The 27798-nt window shown below is 30.0% G+C and overlaps 1 protein-coding gene and 1 long non-coding RNA gene across 18 annotated transcripts; one reads left to right on the forward strand and one right to left on the reverse strand.

Annotated features, from left to right (window-relative positions):
• Nucleotides 1–473: 473 nt before the first annotated feature.
• LOC141452936 (retinal guanylyl cyclase 2) lies at nt 474–27666 on the reverse strand. 17 transcript variants are annotated; one of them, XM_074125517.1, is made up of 29 exons: nt 27531–27666; nt 26976–27120; nt 26572–26704; nt 25276–25373; nt 25046–25198; nt 24558–24639; nt 20314–20453; nt 18405–18735; nt 16483–16634; nt 15222–15345; nt 14327–14479; nt 13950–14149; nt 12355–12518; nt 11989–12104; nt 11709–11799; nt 11524–11620; nt 10365–10550; nt 9725–9808; nt 9475–9651; nt 9213–9372; nt 8632–8781; nt 8240–8411; nt 7937–8077; nt 7650–7842; nt 6406–6577; nt 5657–5749; nt 5132–5309; nt 4780–4791; nt 474–4445 (listed from the first exon to the last, which is right to left on the reverse strand). In XM_074125517.1, exons 8-29 carry the CDS (start codon nt 18535–18537, stop codon nt 3719–3721), a joined length of 3675 nt encoding a protein of 1224 aa, XP_073981618.1. In that variant the 5' UTR covers nt 18538–18735; nt 20314–20453; nt 24558–24639; nt 25046–25198; nt 25276–25373; nt 26572–26704; nt 26976–27120; nt 27531–27666; the 3' UTR covers nt 474–3718. The 17 variants fall into 17 exon arrangements, with proteins under 17 accessions (XP_073981618.1, XP_073981621.1, XP_073981615.1 ...); XM_074125520.1 differs by having other exon boundaries at nt 24592–24639; nt 26572–26707; XM_074125514.1 differs by having other exon boundaries at nt 26572–26707.
• Nucleotides 18121–24450, forward strand: LOC141452958 (uncharacterized). The gene is made up of 4 exons (XR_012457701.1): nt 18121–18261; nt 19062–19232; nt 22553–22798; nt 24234–24450. It is a non-coding gene; the product is annotated as an uncharacterized lncRNA (long non-coding RNA).
• Nucleotides 27667–27798: the final 132 nt, after the last annotated feature.

Below are 27798 nucleotides of genomic sequence, written 5' to 3' on the forward strand. Positions count from 1 at the left end.
ACTTGTAAATTAACTCTCAACCTCACGAATACATTGTTGTAACGTTTGGTGGCCTCCAAAGATTATTTTATGGTAATAAAGCTGCCTTGGTCAATCTAGGGTTAAAATAAAGCCCTTATCCTGTGACCAATCCAACTGAGGGCACACTGCACTAAAATTGAAAAAGTATACAGAAATAAAGTGTCAGATATCACATGAAAATACAATTTCGTTGATTCTTTAGAGTTTTCTGTCGTTTCAAATAATACTTTACAGTTTCCACGATATTTTTTCCATTTAGACGCTAGAAGGCATTTACAAATGGACCTCTACAACTCTAGCTTCCGAAGCCTTCACTAGCCAATTGAATGAGAAAGTATTTAGGATTTAGTATTCAGAAGCATTTAGTAATCAATTTGTGATGATTGAACTTATAGCAAACTAAATTAGGAGGTAATTTTCATTTGCAATGCACTCAGATATAGATGCTGTAGTTGAAGAAATGAATTTCATTATTATTTTTTTTAAAGACGGAAGTTTATTACATAAAAAACAAAAATAACACGTTTTGGATTATACAAAGTCACTGTAACAATGCCTATAAATTAATTCACAAGTTGTTTGGATTATAATTCTAATTTATCACATTTGTAACTTTTTTTTCTTTCAATAATCAACAATATTAGTTTCCTAATAATTTAGTACACTTAGCTACATTAAAGATTGTCACCTCTTTGTTACTTTAAATTCAAACAAATCATAATTCATCAAGTAATGAAAGAAGTTTGAAATAAACTCACAATTTTTTGTGGAGTAATACAGTCCCTTATCATTTTTAATATATAATGCCCTTAAATATATTTCTTTGGATTTAATAAATTATGAATTCAACTTCAAACTTTTTGGTGTTAATGATAAAATCTATAAAGTAGTTAATTGAAAACTTCTTCCACTACCGAACAGCGAATCATCAATCAGGAAATTTGTATAAAATAACAATGAAAATAAATACGATGTTTTTCCACAACATTTATAGATAAATATCCATTTACTAAAACAACTTACAATTTACAAAAATGATCAAATGGTGAGAAATTGCAGTCTTTTTCTTAATTGATAATATTAACTCACAACTTTATTATTTATTGAACAGAAAGACACGATAAGTATTTCTATACATATATACATATCTAAATTTTGAGTCGAATTTTTTTTCTTATCGGATAGATATTTATTTGGTTGAGCCTAGTTCACAGAAACTTCATTCTATTTTTTTTTTTACTAGCTGCTTAATATTGCATAAAAATAATGACGAAATAAGAAAAGTAATCAAATAAAATTAAAAATTAGATATAATATACAATACTTTCTAAGGAGCTTTTTACACCTCACTGTCCGATTATGGATAGTGCTCAGATGCACTATTAAATATATATATATATATATATATATTGTCAGGGGTAGTATCAAAAATTTATATAATTATTAGGGCGTTATATTTTTAAGCATATACCTTCCAGGATAAAAAAATAAAAACTGCATTACTTCTGTTAAAATGATAAAAATTAGAACTAAAACCAAAAAGAAAGAAAACTAGATGCAGTTAAGGTTAAAGTTATATTTAAATAAATGACTTAAAATTAAGAAAATAAATATAACTATATCATAAAATATTAACGCATTGGATTCCCACGCGGAGGTCCCGGTGTTCGAATCCAGCTGCTGGCCCTTAGATTTTCTCTTACTAGGAGCTTCTTATAGCTCAGTGTCCGGTGATTGACAGTGTTGTCTATAACGAGAGAACACTGTCCGGAGGCCGGCAGTGCGACAATAACCTCAGATGTTGACGCGCCTTAAATCATTAATTAAAAAAAAAAAACATTTAATACTCTCTAAAAGGTTTCTATGGCTAGAGTCACAATAAATATAATTTCTTTAGAATTTAAATTACATGCTTCAGTACATCATTTCAACTATTGTCCAAAAATAATTACAAAAAAGCTGTAACTTCCTCATAACGTATTATGAATTAGAAATGGCTTGTATTTAATTTATTTATTGCTCTTTTTTAAAAGTTTGCATTGTTATAATGTAACTTCTACCAAGATATTCCTATAAGTGATCTTTTTAAATTTAATTTTTACAAATAGTCTACAGTTTAAAACAAATCAAAATGAACTCATATTCAAGAAAACAAAGTTAATAAAATCTTCCTAAAGATCTAAAACCACACTAAATTTGTGCTAATTTTTAATGACTATTTCATTATTGATAATATTAATTTTAATTGTATATTTGCTAATTGTACCACTTTATGGAATAAAGAATATGAGTACTACTTTCTTTTATAATTAAGTATTAAAAATATTTTTCAATAAAAGAAAATATGTTTGGTAAACTATATTTATATATTTTTTACTCACCACACACACAAAGGACATGCATATACAAATATATATTACAATGACTACTTTCCAATTTTTATATAAGCAGCTATTTGATTTTTTGCATCATGTGGGTGATTAGGTATATAAGGAACACTAGAACTAAACACTTTTTTTTGGGAATAACTGTAATTCCTCAAAGGGCACTTGCATTACATTGTATTAAATTACTTTTATTTTATTGCAAACATTTATTATTTCTAAGTAGTTAATCTTATTGCAAATACTATTATATTAATAATGTAAGGAGGGCAAAACTGTCTTAATATTTTTATATTTAGAAATTAATTTTTTCTTTTGGGAGGAAAATGCAGAGCTATTGTCAAATAGTCATTAGGAATAAAAACACATATCTTCTTTAATTTTTACTTTTAAAATACTTAGCTTACTTAAAAACCAGGTACACTTTAGGCGTTATTAATAATAACAGAAAAATATTATTCGATTCACCCAATGAAAAAATCAAATTTTGGTATCACTATGTAAAAAAAATATTAAGTTCTTTGAAATATTGAGGTGTAACCGATGAGAAAATTATCACTTTCCTAGAAAAAATGGTCATAACAGAAATACTTTTTTGTTTTTAGTTTAATCAATTCTAATTAAATTATGTCAATAATAGTTATCTAACTCTAAGGTCTTTCAGCTTTTATAATTTTTAACGTTTTATAATTTGAATTTCTGGATGTGAAATACATAAAATTTATGTTAAACTACAATACGTTCCATAAAAAAAGTACATAAAAAAGTTGAGCCCTTGCATAGAATTTTCGAAAAGCCATATATCGCACAATGGCTTTAGATATTCTTTGCTTATGAAAGTATTCAAGAAAATATAATTCAAAACTCCAACTTCTATTCATACGTTTTAAAATTTAGGGGTTTTAAAAGAAAACTAAATATTTATAAGAATCAATCTCAGGTTTGTTTTTTGAATGGCCACTTAGAAACAAGTTTACATAAATGATCTCTCAGAAACATTGTAAAACTAGGGAAGGAACATTTCACCAGAATTTAATTTTGCTCTCTTAATGGCAAAATATTCAAAGGCATAAGGCCTACATCCTCTGAAGAGAGGAAATTTCAAATGCTACATTTTTGGTTTTAAATTAAAATATTGAAGGAAAATAAAATCAATAATGAAAACAAACATTTAAATATTTTAAAAAGCTGTTTACATACTAACTCTCAAAAACCCATACTTTGTTTCGTAAAATAAATTACTTAAATGTATATATAACTATACAATCAACTTTTTTTGTTATACATAATTTAGTTAAAACTTGCCTCAATCATTAGCTGTTTTGATTTAAAGATTCCGACGACGAAGATGCAGGTTGAATGTTTCTGAGCTTGTAACTTGTGTCTTTTGAAAAACTGGGAGAAGTAATTCTTTGTGTAGGAATTTCATCTATCCTTCCTAATTCATTTGCAGCACCAGCTGAATTTTGTTTAAATAACCTCACATTTTTTACTTCAGTTGGATCGTCTTTATCCATACTAAACTGTCTTTTTAAGAACCTAGAACTGGGTGCTTTACTCTCGCTACCACTGTTTGGCGATAGACTCCTGTAAAAATTGTATTGGGAACTTAAATCATTTTCATCCACAATTTTTTTAATTTTATTATTTGGATTTGGTGTGCTTCTATTCTGATTAACAAAGGAGACACCAGGAAGATTAATGCTGATATCTGAGGTTGACACAGTTGTTCTTGTATTTTCACCTCCACTTTTAGAGTCAGCAGATAGTTTATAATCTGTCTTATCATCACTTGCATCAAACGTTTTCTGCTTATGCATTTTCCATTTGTGCGAATCTATCTTAACATCCTCTAATGACGCCGCTAACAAACCAGCATCTAATGAAAGCTGATAAGTTGGCTGTAAAGTTTTCTTTTTCGATGTGCGAGAACTCGAAACTGCTGGGGTATTAATTGAATCAGTGGCATTACTCTCATCCTTGTATAATTGAGCAGGATATATTCCTGTGCGTCCAAATTGTACTAATTGTTCATCCAGACTGTGAAAATAAATAAATTATTATTTAAGGGCATACATATTTTAATATGCTGCCATTAATTTTGTTCTTTTATTCTATCTAATTTCCCAGAGTCTATTTCGTAAACAGAACATACATGCTTAAGTAAACAGCTTGGAAATCAGTTAACTATGACTATGAAAATGTGATACTATATAAATATAAATATATTTTTATTTATTTATTCTCTAGAAATTCCAGAGACTTCCCTTATAAAATTAACCTTTTGAGTCTATTATAAGTAATTTTTCTAAGAGAAAAAAGTTAAGCTAATAAGTTAAATTACAAGAATTAAAAGGTAAACAATTTTACTTACCCGTGACTTTCTCTGGTAGCAAAGTAATTAAACATAATAAAAACATCATTTTCTTTCATTAAAATAAAATGCAAGTAAAAAGGTTAGCACGTAGACATTCACTTAATTGTGTCTTATTGTGAGTAAAATTACATGAAAATGGCACATAGAATTAATAGTAATGGAATAAAAAGACAAAATATCTATATACTTTTTAATGCTTTGTTCTAGCAATAACAGAATAAAGAAAATAAAGCTCATTGTTAAAAGTAAAACAAAATTTTTTTTTTTCTGTGGACAGTTTTTGTTTTGAAAAGTATTCCTAGCAATAAAATTAAAGGATTCCTATAACGAAAGAAAGAAACAAAAATACCTTATAGGAGGAGGGGTAGGCAATTCTTTGTCAAAGCCTACTTTTCCTAAAAGCCAGTAAGTCATAATTCTTCCTTTCCCTTTTAGTTCTGTCAGTCCCCTGCATTCAATGTGATAACCTCCTGATGCTTCCAACTTATTCTTGGTTGATTCGGAAATATGTATACGCCATGCAGAACCTTAAAAAATTTAAAAATTTAAATTAAGATTAAGAGAACACTGACTGGAGGCCGGTAGTGCCTCAGAATTCTAAGACGTCACAAAGAGCCAATAACGATGTTGACGCATCTTATTAAAAAAACTGGTAGCTCAATAATTCACCAGTCCAGACGTGAATATTGTAAGAATAATAATAAGCAATTAGAAAGGAAGTAATTTTTTATTTATCTCTAAGACATCTTTAGCCTAGCTTTAGCGAACAAAAGGAGCTTTAAGCAAAACAAAAATTGGCTAGGAATATAAAGCTTAACACACTCAAAGACTGAGAGAAATAAAAGAACACTTGACCAAAAAATTAACTATGTACCAGAAGATTCCATTCTAGAGGCTGTATTTACGGTATCTCCAAATAAACAATATCTTGGCATTGTAAGACCAACTACTCCAGCACAACATGGCCCTAAAAAAATATTACAATTTTTTACTTATATTATAATCAAATCCACAAAACAGATCTGTTTAAAACATTCAATGTTGAACCAATGAAATTATATTAGGAACATATTAAGATGGATATAATATAAAATGAGTCAGAAAGCATAATTAAATTTTGTAAAACAATTGTTTATCTACCCTTCGAATGTAAATTCTAAAATAATACTCTAGAGCTTAGATGGTAGTGGTAATAGAAGCACAACCAAATCCCCCAAAACAATCCACTAATTGTTTTATCAATAGGTTTTAAAGTTAAAAGCAAAAACATCAGAAAAATTTATTATGTGTAAGTGTAAACAAAAAGAGAGTGTTATATGATGTATACAAATAAATTCCCTTTCTTCAGGGTCACTTTGGAAGAGAAACATAAAAAATACTATGGGATATTACACACACTGGCATAAGGTAATGCACACTCAACTACCTTTACTAACCACCTAACTGCATTTTGGAGTGGCGAGGTCTAATGTTTAAGCTAAGTTATTGCCTCAAATTATAAAGTTCAAAGAAATGAAAGGTGAGATTTATTCTAGATTGTACTATTTGACTAAGATTATTTAGACTGCAGAGGTATTCTTTCTATTCGCATACATTGATAACTAAGTGAATTAAGAGCCTGACCTGTGTGTAGCCCTATTCGCAATCTGAGAGGTGTAAATGGCAAATGTCTGATTCTGAACTTTCCACTCTGATGTAACAAATCTAAAGCCATTGTTGCAACTTGTTCTGCATGATCTGCTGTTCTTAATGGCAAACCACCAGCCACCATGTAAGCATCACCAATTGTTTCTACCTGAAAAACAATTAAATATATATAAACAAAAATCAGTAATGTTTTTGAATACATTATTAGACATTAACTAGCAAAAATTAATTTATTATTAAATAAAATGAAAAGGGAAATATACAAAAGTAGAACAAGAGAAATAAACTAGTAAAATTAGAATGGACTTTATTTATCATAAATCGATGAATACTAAAGGAAATTTAAACTTTAATTTCACCCGCAAAGAGTAAATAATTCTGGATACAAAGGCTTGCAACAAGCAAGGAAAATTGATGATTGCATTTAACAGTTAGATAGATACCTATGCAGTCTGCTGCCCAGTTAAAAGTTACATTACTGTGCTGTAAATGAGTCAAGAAATAGTTCTTTGACAGGCTTAACCTTCGATCTGAGCTACTTTTTCGTTAGGAATCAGCACTTTTGAATCATCTTCTTTGGACCTTTGCTTTAGCATCTTCCGGTATGGATCCAAAAATTTATTGAGGATTTATAAAACTAAAAAGTGGGGGTTAGTCCTGGACAACCTGTAACTTTAGATTCAGACCGATGTAGCAGCGTTTTCTCCCATCAACACCGTCTGCTATGGTCACGAGGCTAATCCCGAGGCCTGACACCTCGGTTGGCTAGCTACTATCTTTTAGGCGGAGTTAGTCGCAATATCCCCTTGGGCTGCTGAGATCATAAGGCGTGGCATTTTTAATTCTGGGGTCATCCTCTCGGGCTGCCGAGCGGCCTAAAAGGCACCCTTTATTGAGACTGATTGGAAGCAGCTTCTTCTCTTTAATTCAGTATCTATTCAGATTTCCCCTACAACTCATTGTAATATATGTAATCAAAAAGCATACAACGCCTGATAACATCAACTAGCACTTCAATATTACTAATCCAACCTCCAGTTCTATTAATAAAATTAAAAAATAAAATAAGAAATAGAAAAGTAAAATCTCATTATTATAGGTGGAAGGAAAATGTGAGCAGTTTAATTTTGGAAGAACTAATATTTACTTACCTTGAATATTTTTTTTCATTAAACAATAAATTTATGCAAAAATAAATGTGAAAAAGTTCAAATTGATACCTTATAAACATTGTAAGCATTAATTGTTGCATCAAAACAGGTGTATAGGTCATTTAGTAAATCAACTACTTCAAAAGGAGTAGAATATGCTGAAATGGTTGTAAAACCAACAATATCAGAGAAGTAAATGGTTACTTCGTCATACTCTTCAGGGTCAACTGGCATCCCTAATTTTAATTTCTCAGCTACATAACTGAAATATTTAATAAATTATTTTACTAGCATTAATAACTTGAATAATCGATAGAATTAAATACTTTTTATATATTCTGTGTTTCTTTATTCACCTTGGAAGCATTCTATTAAGAAGTTGTTCTGTTTTCTTTTTTTCCATATCTAATTGTTCAGTTCTCTCCCTTATAAGGTCTTCAAGATTATTTGAATATTTTTCTAACATTTGGAACATTGTATCGACAAAATTTGCTTTCCTTAAAAAAGAAAAACTGTATATTTAGTGAGGGAGTGTACGTATGTACATAAAGATAAACTTCACATGCAAACTCACTTTCCACTTTTTTTCAAATAAATATATTTTTATTTTGCATGCCCTTACAAAATGATAAAATATACGATTCTAAAATAAAACTAACCTGCCCTGATTCAATGTTTTGAACAGATCATGGATTGTATTGAAATCTGGCCTCATATCTGGTAACTCTGCCCAGCACTGTCGCATTATGTTGATTGCCTCGGGAGGTGCTGCCCCTTTACTAACCGATGGTCTTATCAATGGAGGTGGATGCTTGATTTTTTCCAAAATCTCTGCAAATTTACTTTAAATGCTCATTCAAAATTATTAAACAAATGTAAAATTTAGTTGCTCCCTAATTCGTTCCTAGAAGTACTATATTGATTTGTTTCTAAAGTTTAATTAAAAACAAGCTTAGTAACAAAATATAACTGAGAAATGATAACAAGGAAATTGTTAAAACTTATGTACATAAAATTAAATGACAATTTAATTTTATAATCTAGAGCAAACCTTCTGGTGGTAATGACAGCATGCAATATGGTTCACCACGCACTATAACTTCCTGCATTATTATGCTAAAACTGTAAACATCTCCTGCTTGAGACCCAGTTTTTCTCAAATTTCGATCTCTCAGAAATTCAGGAGCACACCATAGAAGGTCTGTAGAAATTAATAAATAAGTTTCAAAAATGTTTTAGAATTTTAGCTTAAATCTATTAAGGTGTTCCCTCATTCGAACAAAATGCCCATGAATTACAGTGGTCAGCATTATGAAGATATTAATTCCAATTTGAACAGCTAGGTTTTGTTTAATTTAATTTTTTTGATGCATTGTAGTCAGTATCTACTTACAAGCAGAGCTCCCGGAAATGAAATGTGCTCTAGGAAAAAGTGGAGGAAAGAGTAAAAATCATTACTTTGATTTCTTTAAATTTATTGAAAACTTGAAATAATTTTAAACTTATTGGAGTAAATAAATTTTGGATAAGTTATGAACTAAGGGTTTAATTAAGGCATTAATGTTGAAACTGCTACACTATTACACTGAAGGATACACCTAAATTAGATTTATCGTTTAAAATCTTACGCACCTTTGGGTTTCTTTATACTTGGTGATATGTTCTGACTTTCAAAAAATGAAAGCAAAGCATAATCAGTAATTTTAAGCACCCATCTTGCATCTATTACACAATTCCTTGATGTCAAATTTCCATGAACTTTAACAGATGACGAATGGAGATACTTCATTCCCTGAAGGAAAAAACTTGAGAGATTTTATACAAACTAAATTGGGTCAAGAAAGAAATGTATAAAACAATTTTGTTTTAGGACTTAATGAGGTAGTATACATACCCTAACCAGATCTGTAAGAAGTGATAAACGAAATGACCAGTCTAATTTGATCTCATCTGCCATTAAAACATCCTCAAGAGAACCTCTACTACAATATTCCCAAACAAGAAATGGTCGGGCTGGATCAACAAGGCACCCAATCAGTGGATTTAAATTCTCATGTCTCAAAGAGTGCATCTGGATAAATTTATAAAACATTATTGTTTCAAAGTAGCAAGTCGATCAGCTAAATAATAAATATTACAAATACCGTGACGAGATAATCCATCGATTTCGATCTAAGTTCAAAAGTTCCACCGTTATCTGGTAAAGGTTTCAGATGAACTAAATCTCCCTAAAACAATTGTAAAAAACCTTTAACTTGCACCTTAAAATAATATAAAGTTATAATATCACAGCTTCTTATGAAAATATAATACTCTTCTAGGCCTTCCTCCACCTAAAAAAAACACACATATTGTCATCTCAATGACCAATTATGTTCGTATCAAATATTTCACGAGTTAATTGTACAAAAAAACTCTCGAGCAACCTTCAATACCCCTTCCAGATCTAATTTTTTTCTTTTTTCTACGCTTAACGCATTTTTCACATCAACGAGTTTAATAACGCTAATAAGAGTTTAATTTTTTTGATTATTTTAATGACTATGATATAGTTTTTTTGGCGAGCAGTGCAAAAAAAATTATCACAGATAAAAAACTTATTGAGCATTTAAGACTCACCTGTACACATTTCACCAAGTTCATGTACAAATCCAACTTAAAATACAACAATAATTGCAATAGAATTACTATTATATTTAAAAAATTACTTTTAGCATGGTCTAGTAACTTTTTATAGCAATAACTAACAATTGTACGACATTAGTTCAACCAATAATAACTTACATTGTACCTAGCTCTTGGATCTGAGTTTATTTTAGAAACACTATCAAGACTAGGACTCTTCATCACATTTGACTTTAATGAACCAAGAGAACCCTTCAGGAGATCAGGTTTATCGACTTCTGGACCCCCCAATTCTTGTAACTGATGTAACCAACAACATAACATCGCTTCTATTCCTTCCTCAACCTATAAAAAACATTGTTATTATTTCACCACAATTGTTTATATCCAGTTTGTAAAGATTTAAATTTTTAAAAAAACAACTCTCTCAACTTTATTAACATTCCAGGTCTCTTTCAGAAATTTCATAATCTGGGAAGGTTCTACAGAAAAAGGACATCCCCTCCCACAGGTCCCACATTTACCGAGACATTTAAGAATTTTCTGGATTTAACCGAAGTGTCTATTGGAGCCTGCTATTCCTTCTACAAAATTTGCAGGCTTGCTCTTATTTCTGTTCAAGCTTTTTCAATAACTGCACTTTCAGTCTCAGAGTTCTTTAGCATTGAAAGAAATTTGTTAGTGCGCCACCTAACTAATTTTTTTTTTTTTTTTTTTGTAAAGCCTTTAAAGATTTTAGTCTCAAGAGTTATGACTCGATTCTATGAGTTTATCAGAGAAATGCTCTCTTTTCTCTTTCACGTGACTGAATTTCTTTTTTGAACATTTCAATTAACAAAAGAATCACCTGCAACTAAAACGCAGGGTAATTTGAAAAATCAATTTCATAAAACTTTGTAATTAGAAATGAAAGTAGAGGGTTTTTGAGTTGTGACAATATAAACAAATTCATTATTTATTCTAGAAAAATAAATAAATACTCTGCTAAAAAACTTCTTCCTTATTATTCAGAGGTGGACAGCACCTTTCTACAGATGTTTTGCACACAAATATCTGCCAGCAAAAACTGGCTATCTGATTGGTCAACACTTAGCAATAAAGAAAATGCCATCATCTTTCCTTAAAAGTGTACTTTTTAAAAGTATCGAAAACATTTTAATTGCACTTATATAATAAGTCAGCGCTCATGAATTACTCACAAAATGTACACTATTCATTTTTATACTTTTTTTCAGAAATAACTTTTGGAAAGAGGAATAAGAATTCTATGCAAAATATCATTTCATAAAACACTTATGATCTTAATCAAATAACGTACCCGCTTAACTTCTTGAACATGTGGAAATACAAAGTCTTTCGGTGCTAAAATAATTTTACATGGACCTTTAGACATTAATGCCTTTTGATACAACCTCCTGGAATTATTATTATTTCTTTAATACAAATTTGAAAAGTACACAATTTTTGTGTCAATTTAAAAAAAAGTAATTAATTTTGAATTACCTAATCATTGATGAGAGAATTGCTAGCATCACTACCAAAATCACTGTACTTACAGCAACTATACAATGACTCAAAGCATTTGTAAATATACCTGTACCATATAAGATTATAAAAACAACGGGAAAAATTACCTAAGTTATTATCGTAATTCGTTATAGGTTTATTTCAGTTAATCAAATAGAACCTTAAAGCAACCTTCTAAACTAGTTATTTCAATCAATTATATATTTTACAACTTAGAAGATGTTAAACGTCAACAGTAATTATTGAAGATACGAACCCTCTTCGAATTCATCACAAAACTCTTCATAACATGTTTGATTAGAAGCATAAGACCCATTAATCCTATTTGTAAGCCATTTCTGAGCGCCGGTCACCAATGGAATTATTTCATTTCTAAAAGAAAAAAAAGTAAAGTTAAAACAAAAAGATAGGGTTATGTATTCATTACCTTATACATACATCATAATATTGATTAGGCTTCGTAGGAGAAAGAAGGCAAAACTGTAGAAAGAAAAAGAGAATCTAATTTAATTCAAAGTGGATTCATACTATTCTCGTGTTAACTTATAACTTAATAGTTATTATTAATTTAATAACTTTCTTAGAAAAGTACTATTATTGTAGATATTGCATTAAAATATACCTAGAAGAGATTGGCTGGTATGTTAAAGGTCTCCAAATTCCAGAACTGTTGGTGTCATTTTGCTGCCAGTCAGTCACAAGAAATCCTTTAACTATATGTTTAGCAAAACTTCTATCATCAGCTATTGTCAAAGAAGAATTAATCAATTTCGATAAGTCGGTGGCCTGAAATTAAAACTTTAGTATAACATTAAATTTGTATTTTCCCATATTCTACTACTATGAAAAAGTATTGCAATAGTACGGATTTTCGATTTTAAGGTTTCGCCGAAAAAAAAAATTCGTTTTAACGTACCTTGAGTCAGAAAAAGCGGTTTTTAAAATTTTTGTGTTTATGTGGGATTGTACGTAACTTATAAACGGAAAATTGCTGGAAGTTTTTCGTTTGATATGGTGCCACTAAAAAACCTAATTTTAACTTTATTACAAAACAGCCAACAGAAGGTGTTACTTTACTGAATTGATTTTCAAAAACGTCTTCCACTATTTTCTTAAAACTTTTTTAGCACTTAGCATACAAATAGATCTATTACTATTAGAAACATTTTTGCAAGAAAATGCTTGCTATGCATTTAGTGAAGAGAGGATGCGATACTCTTTTCAGTATGTGTTTTACAAGTATGTAAAAGTATGATTTATTTTTTAAGTTTAATGAGCGACCTCATCATCTGGGTGTAATATTAATAGGAATTAAATTTGCAGGTGAAATATTAAAATTTGAAAAAAATCAATTCTGCAATCAAATGGTCAGTCCTGTAACGACTTCTATGTAATTAATAAATACATATGAATATTTTTTTTTGTTAATATACTCTGCAATACAAGTGACAATTTCAATTACATAGTTATTTAGTTAAAAAAAAAAAAAAAAAAATTGTAACGTGCATTTAATTATAATGAATATACAGGGTGTCCCAAGGTATATGGATAACGACTTTTTCTCGGAAACTAAGATAGCTAAAAAAAAAACTAAAAAATACATGTCCCCTTAGTTTTTTTGTTAGAAATCCAAATTTACTTTGTAAATTTGTCCGGTGCTTCCAGAAGCGAGATACAGGCACCAACTTCATTTTTTCAAAATGAGGAGGTGTGGTTTTTATTTAAGAAATAGATTCCTCTATTTTTTATAAGAAAAATTTACTTGAACGGTTTTTTTACGTGAGCGATATTTTACAAGTTATGAATGAAAACATGATTCTTATAAGAAATTTCAAAATGATATTATTATAACGGTTTTTTGATAGAATAAGAAGAAAAGTACTGTTTTATTACAAATGGTCTACAATGTCTATGCAACTCTAATGGTGGAGGCCATTTCAAGCATGATCTGTAATATTAATGAGGAGTAAAATTTATAATAAAATAGTACTTTTCTTCTTATTCAATCAAAAAACCGTTATAATATCATTTTGAAATTTCTTATAAGAATCATGTTTTCATTCATAACTTGTAAAATATCGCTCATGGAAAAAAACCGTTCAAGTAAATTTTTCTTATAAAAAATAGAGGAATCTATTTCTTAAATAAAAACCACACCTCCTCTTTGAAAATATTGTATATTATATACAAGTTATTTGTGTATTTATTGAAACTTACCAAATGAAAATAAGAATTTTCCGTGGTAAGAGTAAAAAGTAAAACATCCAATCGTTGTAAAGGATAAAAAATATCGACTGCCTTCAAAACAGAAAAATGGACGACAAACACACAGCTCAAAGGTAATTTAATAAGATCTAATGAATCTAGGACAGATATCACAGTTCCGATCTTTGAAGCAGGAAGAAGTAGAACAATCACTGAAACAAATACAAAAGTTTATTTGATCAGAGAATACCATAAAATAAAGAATTGTTTTTATAATATTCCCGTATAGAACCAAAATATTATGCTTTAATTGGCAATGTTTCTAATTCAGAGCAGGATGATTATGAATTGTAGGATAAACTCATTTTTAATAAGACAAGATATCATACCTTTTGCAAAAATTTTCTTTTGTTGTATGGCTTCTTTAATATCCATCACACTTTGATTCTTACTTTGTAAAAAAACTCTGTGGCGGACGGTAACATTTCTCCGAAGAAGTTTATTCTCCATTAGCATTCCAAGTTCTTTCCACAAATGGTGATCTAAATAAAAAATAAAACCGATAGCAAATGCTTTTCTAAGAAATTAAATAAAAACAAAAGTATGTCAACAAATAAAAAACTAATTTTAAAAAGACATAATTAATAAAACATATTATGGTTGTTAAATGCATGTTTTTGCTTTTGTTCAAATTGTAGCTTAAATTAAATTGGAAAATCAAACAAATTTTTAATTTCTCAGGATACAAGCAAATCCAAAGTATTAAATTAAGAACAGGATATTCGCTTCAGCAAAATATACAAAAAAATACTAAGTTCATTAAATACACGATTTAAATTAATATTTAATTCAGAAATTTTATTTATAAGAACGCCCAAAATTAGAGGATCAAATCGAACTCAAAAAATCTAATGTATTACATATTGGCATCTATTAGTTTATTTTAGTCAACAACGGCTTGGATGCTAATCAAAATTAAATTTTTTTCAATTGACTATATTTCAATAAACTCATATAATTTATAATTAATTGTAATGGACTTGGATTAATAATTTTATAGAAGATACTCAATACACGAGATGCAAAAATCTTTTCCTGATTGAGAGGACTTCTATAAAAAATAAGAAACCTTTTGGAATTTAATTTAATGCGATAAAAAAAAGCTTAATGATTTGCAAAAAAAAACATTAGGTAAAGATATGGCGAAGATTAAGAGAGTAATTTTTTTCCCTCTGCCCCTGAAAAAAAGGTCAAAACTTCTTCATTTACTAAAATAGCACTTACCAAGAATAATGCAAGAGACGGATTTAAATCTGAAGAATATGACAGCCTGGGTTAAAGCATCTGCGGTGGTCATAAGACTGGGGAGCAAGGGAAACAAGTTACTTTTCGGTTCCATGTTAGTCTTCTATTATAAAAGAGACGCAATATTTAGTTATAATTTGTAATTTATAATATTATAATTAAACCAGAATTTTTAATAATTGCATTATCTGAAATAATCGTATTACAATAAGAAATGTAATATGTGTATGTATGTATGCGTGTGTTGAGTGCGTAATATTTTTTGTAAGAATAACTGGGGTTCTTTTGTTCTAGTTCTCATCATGTTCCCTGAAGGCACAGATATATGTGACTAAACGATCTAAAAAGCTGCCTTCCGAAGCTAATAAAGGATTAGCATCAAAATCATGTCATAAGTTGGATCCTCTACAAACGATCAAGACCCCGACAAAGCTTTTGACGTTGAAGTCTTACTTATTCTTACTTTATTAAGATTCTCGGGACCCCTGAGCTCGCTACTAGAAGGATAGATCTGGCGGAATTGGTTAAAAAAAGCATGCCACCACAACCTGAACTTAATGCCATAAGTACAATCCTGTTTGGGCTAAGTTGCTTTGAAAAAAAAAACAGATGTTGGGTCTATAATCTTAATTTCGGCTACAAGATCGCCTGAAATTTTAACTGAAAGATTTCTGCAATCAAGACGGCTGCCAAAGAATGTCTGAGCAGGGATTTGAAAAATTTTGTACTATAATTTTCATAAATTTCCAAGTAGCCAACGATGCTTTTAATCAGAAGTTAGCGATACAACCGCGGTTGTTGGTTGAACGAAAGTTGAAGGCAAGTTGCAAGATCGCTGTTCAGACGATCTTAGGTCACACTGAAATCGCTGGAAATGAAAAGTCAAATAAAGGGAGTCAAACGGCAGCAAAAAAAGTCCAATTTGTGCCCGTACAGCTGAAATAATAATTTTTTTTTTTAGTCGCTAATGATTGTAGTAGACTCTATATGATCAAGACCAACTCATCAAACGAGCATTTATTTATAAATATTGTTGCATCTTATAATTTCGAATGTGTGTAGTATTGTATGAAGGGGGGAAGTGTTTTATGTTCTGGTCGTTATAATCAATTTATAATTATTTAATAAATAGATTTATTTATTCAATAAATGCAATTTAGATTTGAACTAAATGCTTCACAGAATTAACGGGACTATGCACCTATTATTCTATTCAATAATAAGACATAATTGAATTAACCTGAGGGCATTCCCAGGCGATGACTGAAACAGTGCTAATCAATCCTACCAGATCGCATAATTCAGACGGAAATGACCCAATGATTGGACTTATTTTACTGTTTGTTACCAGCGATAGAAGTTTTTGTCCCTCATGTTCTTTTATACATACATCTGAAAAAAAAGTTGATTTTTACAAACATCAAAACCTTTTTGCAGAATAAAGTTCAATAATTTTTATATTTTCAAAAACACAATAGTTTATATTAGGAAGCGTAGTAATTTTTGACACATAAAAACTTTTTTTAGTTTTTTTTTTTCAGATAAAAAAGTAACTATGATTTTGATGATGCCTAAAATGTGAAGTATTTTTTAATCATGGTGACTGATTTTTTTTAAAAATAATAATAAAAAACGAAAAGAGACTGACGATTGCAATTTATTAAAGCAATAGAAAAAAAAAAAAAAAGTCTTGGGTATAAAAAAGTAAAAACTAGATTTCGGAATCCCACAAAAGTTCAAGAGAACACATTTACAACAGGGAAGTTTACTTTTACTTCTAGGATGATCCCTAAAGAAAAATCAAATACTCGAGAACATGTTCTTGACCATCAAAATTTTACGCAAACTCTCATAGAAGTGATATTTTTATGAACGACTATTTGGCTTTAACTTGCCCATTGTAGCTCCCTTACTTCCACTAAACACTGCTACATATTTACAAATGAATACAGGTAAATTCAAACCAACTTGGCAACGGTAGTAGTTATTTCAAGATCGCAGTGGATTTTGCTTTATTTATTATAAGTCATTCATTTCTTCTAACCATCTGCACGTGCATACTAGAACAACCTGACACAATAATACTACCAATTTAAAGACGATTTTTGAATGAATTAAAGATGAAATATGTAAATCTAAGTTTACCGATGAAAGCTTGCTGCGAAAAATTGCTGTGAAAAAATCAATTATTGCCAATAAAGTAAATACGTTATTAATTTATGTTTGGAAATGATACATTGAAAAAGATATTTTTGTTCGAAAGAAATACTCCTTTGACTAATAAATCTGTAATAATTAATTACATCTACACTAAATTTGCGCTTTCTTTTCTTGATGTAGTTTAAAATGATCAGCTATTAATTAAACCTTTTGTTCTCATCACGTAAACTTCGATCACAAGGCGGAAAACTTGAAATTTTGCATATAGTAACTTCAGACAGACCCGGTTGTTGTTCCATGGAAGACAAATGCAAAAAAAAAGTTTGGAATGATGAGAGAAGAGTAAATTAAATACCTGGTAATCTTTTGAGTTGTAAGAGATTTGATTTACTCTCCCATGAAAGTTGGAGTGCGGGGTACTACTTTGAAACCTACTCCATGACCACTCTATTGGTGGTTATGGGAAGGTTCAAAAGGAAAGAAACGTTGTATCCCTTTGATATCAATTTTATGCGAATGACTCAAAATAATAATGCATTCCGCAAGTGAATTCAGTTAGTGAGTATTATAAAAAGGTGTTTCTGAAGATTGTTCATTAAACAGACGCCAAGTATTTTTGCTGGTGTTTCCTGCTAATTTGGTTAAACTATCTTATGTTATTGAGTAAATTGTAAAATGATTGCTTGTTAAATTATTTCTAAGTAAATTTCCATTGTTAATATTATTTCCAAGTGTTGAAGCTTTGATTAGTAATTTCCTGGAAAAGTAATTTGTTAGATAAACTTTACGGAACAATAAGTATATGAACTCTTTATTTTTCCCAAAAAAGTAATTTGTTAAAGAGAAATTCATGTTAAATGTAAGTTAATTATTATTATTATTTTTGGTAATTAAGTAGAAATAGCAGGCCATCCGTTTTTCCTTCTTTCTATGGCTCATCATGTTATTCGGCTAAACCTCAATACATTAGATTTTTATCGTATAAAAGCTTGAATTATATACCTCGCTTGTTGTAGGACCAAGTAAATTGATTCTGCGATGTGCAAGGTAGCAGAATTGTTGGTTCTGCCGTAGAACGCTGTTCCCAACATACTATACATAGAAACACTCCTAGGACAAGTCCTAATATTGTCATTACTAGTACTACTTTATTTTTTCCATATTGTCCTTTTTCGCTTTTTTCTTGTTTATAAGTCGTAATGTTTAATCGTTCTAAAATAGTTTTTGAGCTTCTAAAGTGCTGTTATAATTACTTTGTTCTCTTTGTATAACAATATTCAGAATATTAAACGTGTAAAATATAAATCTTCAATCAGAAATTAAGCAGTTTCCCCTGTAACAATAACAAAAAAATTATGAATGGCAAATCATTGAGTCTGTAGTCCTAGAGAACTTCTGGAAAAAAACTTTTGCTGTATATTCTGTTACTTCAAATATAACAAATGATCATTCTAGGGTATTCTTACTTATATTGAATACCTAAGACAAGAATTGCTAAAGAACTAGCAGCAGCGTCTTACCACAAAGACATATTGGGTCATTGGATCAACACCCAATAAGTTTCCAAATAAGGCAAACTTGCTAAATACATATAAAGTATTTTATTTTTCCTTTAAAGAATTTTAATTTTTTACTTCTTGTTTGAATTTAATGCTCAAGATAAAGGTCACTGGCGCCCGGAGTTTTTTTCAGTACTCTGCCGGCCACCGGAGAGAGTACTTTCATTACTTACTACTCCTCAGTGGACAATGTGCTAAAATAAAAGGCTCTGAGGAAGATAAAGTACAAGACTACTCGAAGCAGGATCTTCGCCAAGATCAGTTGCAATAGGTTAACTAACAAATTTTAATATTTAATGGTCACTATTATTGAATAGAATTTATAAATAGTAGCGTACGAAATGAATGCTTTGAATATAGGTATGTATCAATTAAAAAAAAAATAGTTACTTCAAAATGTGAAATTATTTTTCTAGCTCTTCTTCGCTCGACTTCATTCAGTTTTACTCACCATTTATTTATTTAAAATTACTTTTTGTCTATTCGTTCTCTTCTCTTCATTTTTATTTATTTCAATTTGTTTAACTACATCCTTTTAATGTTAAAAAAGAAAATGCAGTAGTTTTCCAGCAAAAATAACTATACACATCTTACAGCTATCATTTGCCAGCAACATTTAGTAATAATCACCAAATTCAATGTCGAATAATTTTTAAAATTTCAAGCTGTGAATTAAGCATTTTTTTTTTCATCAGTCATCACTCAGACAGGATAAATTCTTTTAAGCGTAAAACAGCCGGCTTTGATCTGCAGCAACTAACGCTTACCACATAATGATGCAAGTATGATGATTTCTGAGGCAGTAATAATCTGCTTAAGAAGATTCACCAAAAATTCTAATTAAACTGAATTATGTTCTCTTCCCAAGTATAAATACCAGCTTTAGAGGAACCTTTAGGTTCATACCACTTGGTATTATTTGCAATATTGATCCGCAAATTAAACGAATTACTTCTCCGTTCTATAATAGAGAATGGAACATAATGTTAGTCGACTTCACTATTCATTCAAAACTGTCTGCAATCGGAAGAAATGAAAATTATCACTGAACAATGACACTTTCGTCAAACTTTTATATTATAATTATTTTCTTCGTAAAGACAAATCCAGCTTAAGTCATAGAGATATAATTTGAATGTTTTCTTCAATTGAAAGTATTTCTAATATAAGCAAAGAACATAAACATCAAACATTTAACTGCACTTTTTCGAAGTTTACTGAAATTAATAAAAAAGAAAACGAAAAAAAAAAATGAACTGTGTGATTTTTTAGGGAAATCATGAATAACATAAAGCTTAAGATAAATTTAGAAAAATAATCCAAAAAAATAAAGAAAAAATGAATTCTCTGACCTAATATGTTCAATATGGATGCCCAGCAGTAATGAACTCCGACTGAACATGCAGCCTGAATGATCTGTAAGTCGTTTTGAACTACTCGAAGCAATCAAGAACAGGTGCAGTAATGGGCACTATCTTATGGTGACGAACTTCTACAAACGAATAATTATGCTATTTAAAATTTTTAACAGTGTCGGAGTTAATAATTTATTAAAAATACAATAATGAAATCAATATGGAAGTTTAACTCAGCTTAGAATTGTGGATGCTAAAGATTTCCCCCCCAAAAAACAGCAGAAAGTTGCTGGCTTAATATTTTCAGATAGGCCGAGTATGTAATTTTTTGAATTTGATTATATTTAGTTTGATTTTATTCTTTTTAACAGCATTTTTTGTTTTTCTGTCAACGCTAATCTTTCTAAGGTGCTCAATAATTCATATTTCATTGCAGATTTTGTTTTTGAGTTTGCTCAACTCACATTTTCTATTTACAGGAATTGAAATCAATTTATTAAACGAACTCAAGGAACTATAAACTTTTAGGATGGATAAAAATTTAAAAGTGATCTGAATTAAAGACAACTGCTTAATTGGTTAAAATCAACTATATTAAAGTTAATTGTTTATGCTAAGTGAGGAATTAGTATAGATTTTTTTTCAGATAACTTCAGCAATTACATTTCTTGTAAGAAAATGAGAAATTTCGTCTGACCTAACACATTTATAATGGCGTATGTATAACTTAGTTAATGAGATGTAAGATTCTTTCAGAAGGGCTGCGTCTATTCGTCTTTCGTTCAATACTGTCTTTTGTTCGTTTCTGCGCGAGATACTAACGCTGCTTTCCTCAACAGAATTATCAACAGTTGTCAGTCATTCTAGATTTCGTCAAGTATTCCCGTAAGAACTGTTGTTACTATTTCCAGGGGGGTTCAGAGAGTTTTTGGTTACATGGAAGAATGAGCAGAGTTTTGTAGAAAATGAGTAGGGTTTACATACTTTTGCCATAAGTTAGGATGAGTTCTATAACAAAAAATCTAGAGTCTAAAAAATCTAGAAAGATAAAACTGATTAAAGCTAGTTACTTAAAAATTGTATCACCGAAATAGTACTTAGAGCGATTTCTAGTAGAATTTGAGAGAACTATATATTACATGAGATTATCAGTAATTAGTAATAGCTATTCAGTTAATAATGTTAGCGCTAGATCGGGTGAACATGTCTGTTCTTTGGTTTTGGTTTTTAACATATTGCAGATTAATTAATTGCAAGCTTACTGCCTCTCTTCTCACACAGTGCGAGTTAGTTAGAGAGTGGTCTGAGGCAGCTCGGGTTGAGAAGTGATATCTCTGATTAGTGGCCAAGTAGTCAGATTGAGCTAAGCTGCTTTATATTTTTTCCCTACTCCACGTTAACCCCGAAAGATAATTGTAATTGCAATCCTATTCTAACCTACTTGTAACTTTTTTTAAAAATTTATTTTGTTATTTACAATCTGTATAACATAATATACAATAATTAAATAGGGAAGTATAAATGGATGCGTGAAAGGCAGAAGGAAAGAAATTGCCCATCGGCATTATTTTCTACAGGATTTGATTTTTAGGCTTTCAGGTGTTAGACTGCGAGGAAGTCGCGGGGCCACTGGCGATTTAGTCGGCGCGTATTGTCAGAGGAGGCGAGAGATTGTACTAGAAGATTGGAGCAAGTGGAGAGAGCAGTATGGAATGTTTGATATTTAGTCTTGGCGAGTTGGTGTACGAAGGAAATGTTGAGGTCGTTGTGAAGAGTGAGGTTAGTCACGTAGAAAGGAGCGTCAATTATCTGTCGAAGTAGTTTTGATTGGAATTTCTGTACTGTCCGAATGTTTGTAGGTTTAGCTGAACCCCACAGCTCTAGTGCGTAAGTCCACATAGGTTTGAGGATAGTACTGTATATTAAGCGTTTGAGTTCAATGGGTAATTTGGAGCATCGTCCAAGAAGTCTGTAAAGCAGTTTCGCACGTTTCGTCATTGCTTGTCTTTTAAATCTAGTATGTGGGTTCCACGTGAGTGATTTGTCTATAAAGAGCCCAAGGTAGCGCACCAGATCTGTACAAAGAAGAGGATTGCTGTTAAAGAGGACAGGTGGACAGGAGTCCCGCCGGAGAGTAAACGTAGCGTGACTTGTAACTAAATTTAGAGTTGGAATGATTTCGACAAATTTAGAATTTGCTGTTACGTTTTGATTAACCTTTATTTTTTAATTTCAGGCGTGTTAACATCTGAGGTTATTGACACTAAAATATTTTTCATTGCAAACTCGGCCACGGAATAATTTGTCTCTTTAAAGACGACCAGATCCATTACAGGACAGTCAGTTGCGTGGGGGCAATTAAGGAAGTGTCAGTTTCTAATCTACAACTTCAGTCAATCTCTAGGATTCACCAACCGCAAATCTGAGCCTCAACAATTTGTTCTCCACTACTACGAATTCATAATATCTTCATATCAAAAAGGTAATTCATTTTGATTCTAATAATTTAGACCGGTATTTATATTTATGAAATTATATTGCAGCTTGAAGGCGATTATTGTGTCCATTTGTACGTTATTAGGTCTTCTCATTATACTTTCTCACCACTCTTAAATTCACCTGAACTGTAGGAGGAATCACATACTCCTAACATACCAAATTTATCTAAACATACTTATTCTCACTTTCTTCCCTGAAGACAGTTAGCGCATATGGACTAATTGTCCATTCCTAAGCTAGTTAGCTTCTCCTTCTACGTCCTACGTTCATTCCTCCACCCTAGAGAGTAACTGTTGCATTAAAAGGTGCGCTGGATTGTTGTGAATTGATATGGTCACCGTGAAATTTAAATTGCTTATTTTTATTGTCTTAGTAGTTAGAGGAATGGTCTAGGGGAAGTAGAAAGAGAGCTGACATTTGGTCCAGGTAAGCTAATAAGCTTCTTTGAAGAAAGTGAAAATATGTATTTTATATTAATATGGTTGGATGCATGAATATGAATTAGGTGTAAAAAAGAGGAGGACGATGGGGATATATAGTGAGAATTAAGCTATAATAAAATTTAGCTTAACCATTTGCACTAGAGGCGAGGCTTAACTAGAACTGCACGTCAGGATGCGGAACCTTTTCTAATCTCCGCCAGCCTCCGGACAGGGTTCTCTCTTTATGGATGACAATGTCCATTACCGGACAGTGTTCATTTTTATTTTACCGTATAATAATTTTTAAAAATTATTGTTCACATTTTTCACTTCTCAACCTAAACTAAACGCTTTTTGAACTAAAAATATAATTTTAAAGTAACTAAGAATAAAGTATTGTTTAATTGACGCTTTACTTCTCTTGTATTGGTTTTTAATAAACAAAGAAATGTATAACTTCTTGTGGAAGATAAAACCAAACTAGCAAGACGGTCGTCGATAGTAGCAAAGGCTCTGCACCTTGAGATAGATAATTTAAATGAAGCAATCCTTCAGATAGAGCAATGATCTACGTTTTTTGAATTTTGGAGATACAAATTGGAAGTAGACATATCAATCAAACATAAAATAAAAAATTGTCATTTTTCTAATAATCAGTTGTCATAAATTATTTATTTAAAATAATTAAAAATAAAATAATTACTACTTACTTGCTCGTCTTTTATCATCAAATTCCTATCCACATAAAGCCAACCAATGGGATTTTATAATTTTATTTTCTAGCCATTTGATAATTGTAAACAAAAATTTCCCAATTAAAACGTTTAGTTTAGGAAATTGGATTGTATTTTATTTTAAGAGTATATAATAAATTTAGCCAAAAAATCTGCTAAAAACAAATTGAAGAGAGAAAATTTAAATTTGTGTACCTTTTTATTCATTTTTTTTACAATCAAATGAAAACCAAAATTTCTCCTTTTATGGTTTGCCTTCCAGGTATTTTTACTACCTTCCGATGAAATTTTGCAAGAAAAAGTTTGTAAATTTTACATAAAATGTGCAATAAATGCAACGAAAAAGGCAAAATCTACTAGTTCAATCAACAAAACAAAATTTATATTACATTTAGGCGTTATTTATTATGTTAATTTAAAGTCCGTAACCGTCTAATAATTTAAATACGTATAGTTTTTGAAAATTTGTTAATTTTTTTTTTTACTTCCCCTTAACTTTTTAAAACATTTATTATTAATAAAGCCTAAGGTCATACTTTATGATAACAAAAAATTGATTGTTATTATTCTTAAAAAGTGTACTCACTTAAGTTTTAAATAATTTCATTAATAAATTTCACCTTTGATTCTCTTCGGAATTTTAATAAATTACGATTTCTCTTTTCTTCCTAGAATTTAATTAGAGGCATTTATTAAATTTTGGTGTTAATAATCATGACCAAATTACCTGAAAAATTTATTATTGATGTACCTCTGGTAGAATCTAAGTAATATTAACATATATTTCTTTTCTTTTTTATAATTTACTTCATCTCGCTACGATCATAATAATTTTTATTATATAATACAAATATTATGTAATATATATATATATATATATATAAAATATTTATCCTTTATCTTTCTATCTTACCCTGTGCAACCGTAGATTCTTAAATACATAAATGTGAGAATAACTAAATGCCTTATCTTAATTAAAAAAAAGTGTTAAAAATAAATATAAAAACAGTACTTAATTAATTTTTATAAATATTGAAATAAAAAGTACTTGAGAATTAACTTAGTTCAACTTACTGACTTTAAACAGTAAATAAGTCTTGGCTTGGCTCCAGTCGCAGACTCACTGATACAACCTTTTGCATCCACAGCTCTACTAGCCGCCCTGAAAACGTTTGACCTCTTAGCCCTGGATACACCGCCGCTTCAATCGATTTTCAACTTCCTTCCCTATTTGGAAAATATTCAAAAGTAATAAAAAAAACTTCTAAGTTTACAAAAAACAAAATATTGAATGGTATAAGTACCTTGAACCATGAAATTTGCTCATTATTTCTGCCTTTTCAAATAATTAGTAAAAACTATTGATTGATTGGTTATCCTTTCTTGTTTTCAACCCTAATACCTAAAAAGTCGTTCCTTACATTACCTTAGAAATAAAAATATCAGATATTTTAAAATTATATCATCAATTATTATTATATTATATTATTTCAATCATGGTCGGTATCATAAACTTGTCATTACAACTTGTAAGCGATCTTAACCCGTGAGAAAGAGAGTCAACTTTTATATTTTAACCGGTGACCCCTTCAGAATTTCCCTTCATTTTTAAGTTTGAGGGTACATGAGCTATTTAGGATCATGAGGGCAGATAAAGTGTAAGTGCTAACCATTTTGCCCTAGCAAACTGCCTTGGGCAAATAAATGAAAACTTAACTTTTTTTAAAATGTAATAAGATAAGTTTTCTCCACAATTAAGAGGTTAAAAAAAATTCGTCTCTTATAAAAAGGTAGGTTTAATAGAAAAGTGAAATCTAAGTTAGATTTCCTCAAAAAATAATGGAGAAAGAAGGCTTAAGGGATGGCCTCTTTTTGGATGGTTAGACGAAGATGAAGATGACCTTCACCCACCATTGAAAAAGAGTTCAACAGGTAGGAATGACTGGTTCTCTTTTTAAGGAGTAGGTGCTACTTTGTATTACCATGACTAAAGAAGGCAAAGTGATATGAACTTAACTTAAAAATTAATTTCCAGTAAAAATAGAAATCATATTTCAGAAACCGATCTTGTTTGTTTCGACGAGGTCATATTATATTTATTAGATTAATATGTGAGTAACTAATGCTCAATATATTATTCCATTTTGGGTTGTCGCTTAAATGTAACATGGAAAAGCTGTTGGATTTGTATCCATTTCAAGAAATCAATTTTGAACGCATTGATTTTTACTATTTTTATAAACTGGTATAACTTATTTCTTTCATAAAACTTATAAGTAATCTTATTATTAGCTTTCCATGTTTCAATTTATTATCTTCATAAACATATAAATATCACAATAGCAAAATCAATCTATACACAAACACGGACGAAAGCTAAAAAAGAGAACAAAAATTTCCATTTCCAGGGAAGTTTGGATTAAAACACACAAATCTTTTATGAGCAGCGGATTTTGCTCTTTTATCCACTCCATCTTCACGTCTATTGAGCCAAAAACGAACAAAAAAAAAAAAATGTGTGGAATGCTAAATTCTACTTGCCATTCTCACAAATAATTATTTTGAAAAACTTATTTTTTTTAAAAAAGAAAAGTTATTACATTAAAAGAATTCTTTCCCTATAGCCGTAGCTCTTTCCAAGCAAAATATGTAGCTTATGGATTAGACTGGAATTAAGGCAGTTTGCAATCAACCCATCCAAAGATCAATAGTGAGATACTGAAAAGACGAAATCTTCTGAAATCAGAATATTAAAAAAACAGGATTCACAAGAAATAAGCCTTATATATTGTATATTAAAAAAAAATATTTGACTATATACCTTTGGCATATTTTATTAAATTAAAGTTTTAAAAAACTTCTGTGAATTTCTTTATTTAAAATCAATATTTAGAGATAATGTACAGCACGATTTAACTAAATTATAGGGAAATATTCAAAAAAATAATTCATTCAGTAAAGAGTTATTGCCGGTTTAAAGATTATGACCTTTTAATCCACTTACCTGTTCATTTGTTGAAACAGTAATGCTGGACAAACATGCTTAGAAATCATTGAAAATCTTGCAACTCTTGATTGTTTAATATTTATGTTGATCAAAATTGGATCTTTTTCATTACGTTGGAAAACAGTCGAAACTCTTACAGAAGCTGAAATAATAGACAAAAATCAATTAACTGTCGACAAAGAAAAAAAGTTTCATTAAGCAAATTATGGCAGTAAAAAAACACCAAAGAATCATAAGAATATTACTACCCGCAGAATCGTTATAACTAACATTAACAGAATAACAATAACGATATAACAAAAAAACAAACAGCACACCACAAATGGAGCAAACTTTTAAAAAGCCATTAATAAGGGCTTTATTCACTAGTACAATATTTAGAATTTCAGATTTTGAAAAAGAATATATGGGCGAATTTTCATGGTTTTGGAAGAATGTTATTCTCAGAGATGATACATATTTTTGTGGTGCTGCCGGCAATGCATACGTAAAGAGGAAAATTAAAATTAATCTTTTCGGAAACACATTTCTTTTAATAATAATTTATTGTACCTTAAATGATTTGCATTATTACTTTGAATTTTTTTCAGTTTGTTAAATAATCCAGAGATAAATTCAAATCACTTTTATTAATGTAAAAACGAATAAAAACCCCCAACACTTCTCACACACTACGCTACTGATAAACCAAACTACCACTAAACTAAAGCATTAGGTTAAATTAAATATTAACAGAGCCGAAGAATACCGACAATATCCGATTACATTCGAGTAGTTACAATTGAAACAGATTGTGGAAGGTAACAGCCCGCTAAGGCAG

This window comes from Rhodnius prolixus, unplaced genomic scaffold, assembly GCF_049639745.1.
Source record: "Rhodnius prolixus isolate KJV_2025 unplaced genomic scaffold, Rpr scaffold_3, whole genome shotgun sequence".
Lineage (NCBI taxonomy): Eukaryota > Metazoa > Arthropoda > Insecta > Hemiptera > Reduviidae > Rhodnius > Rhodnius prolixus.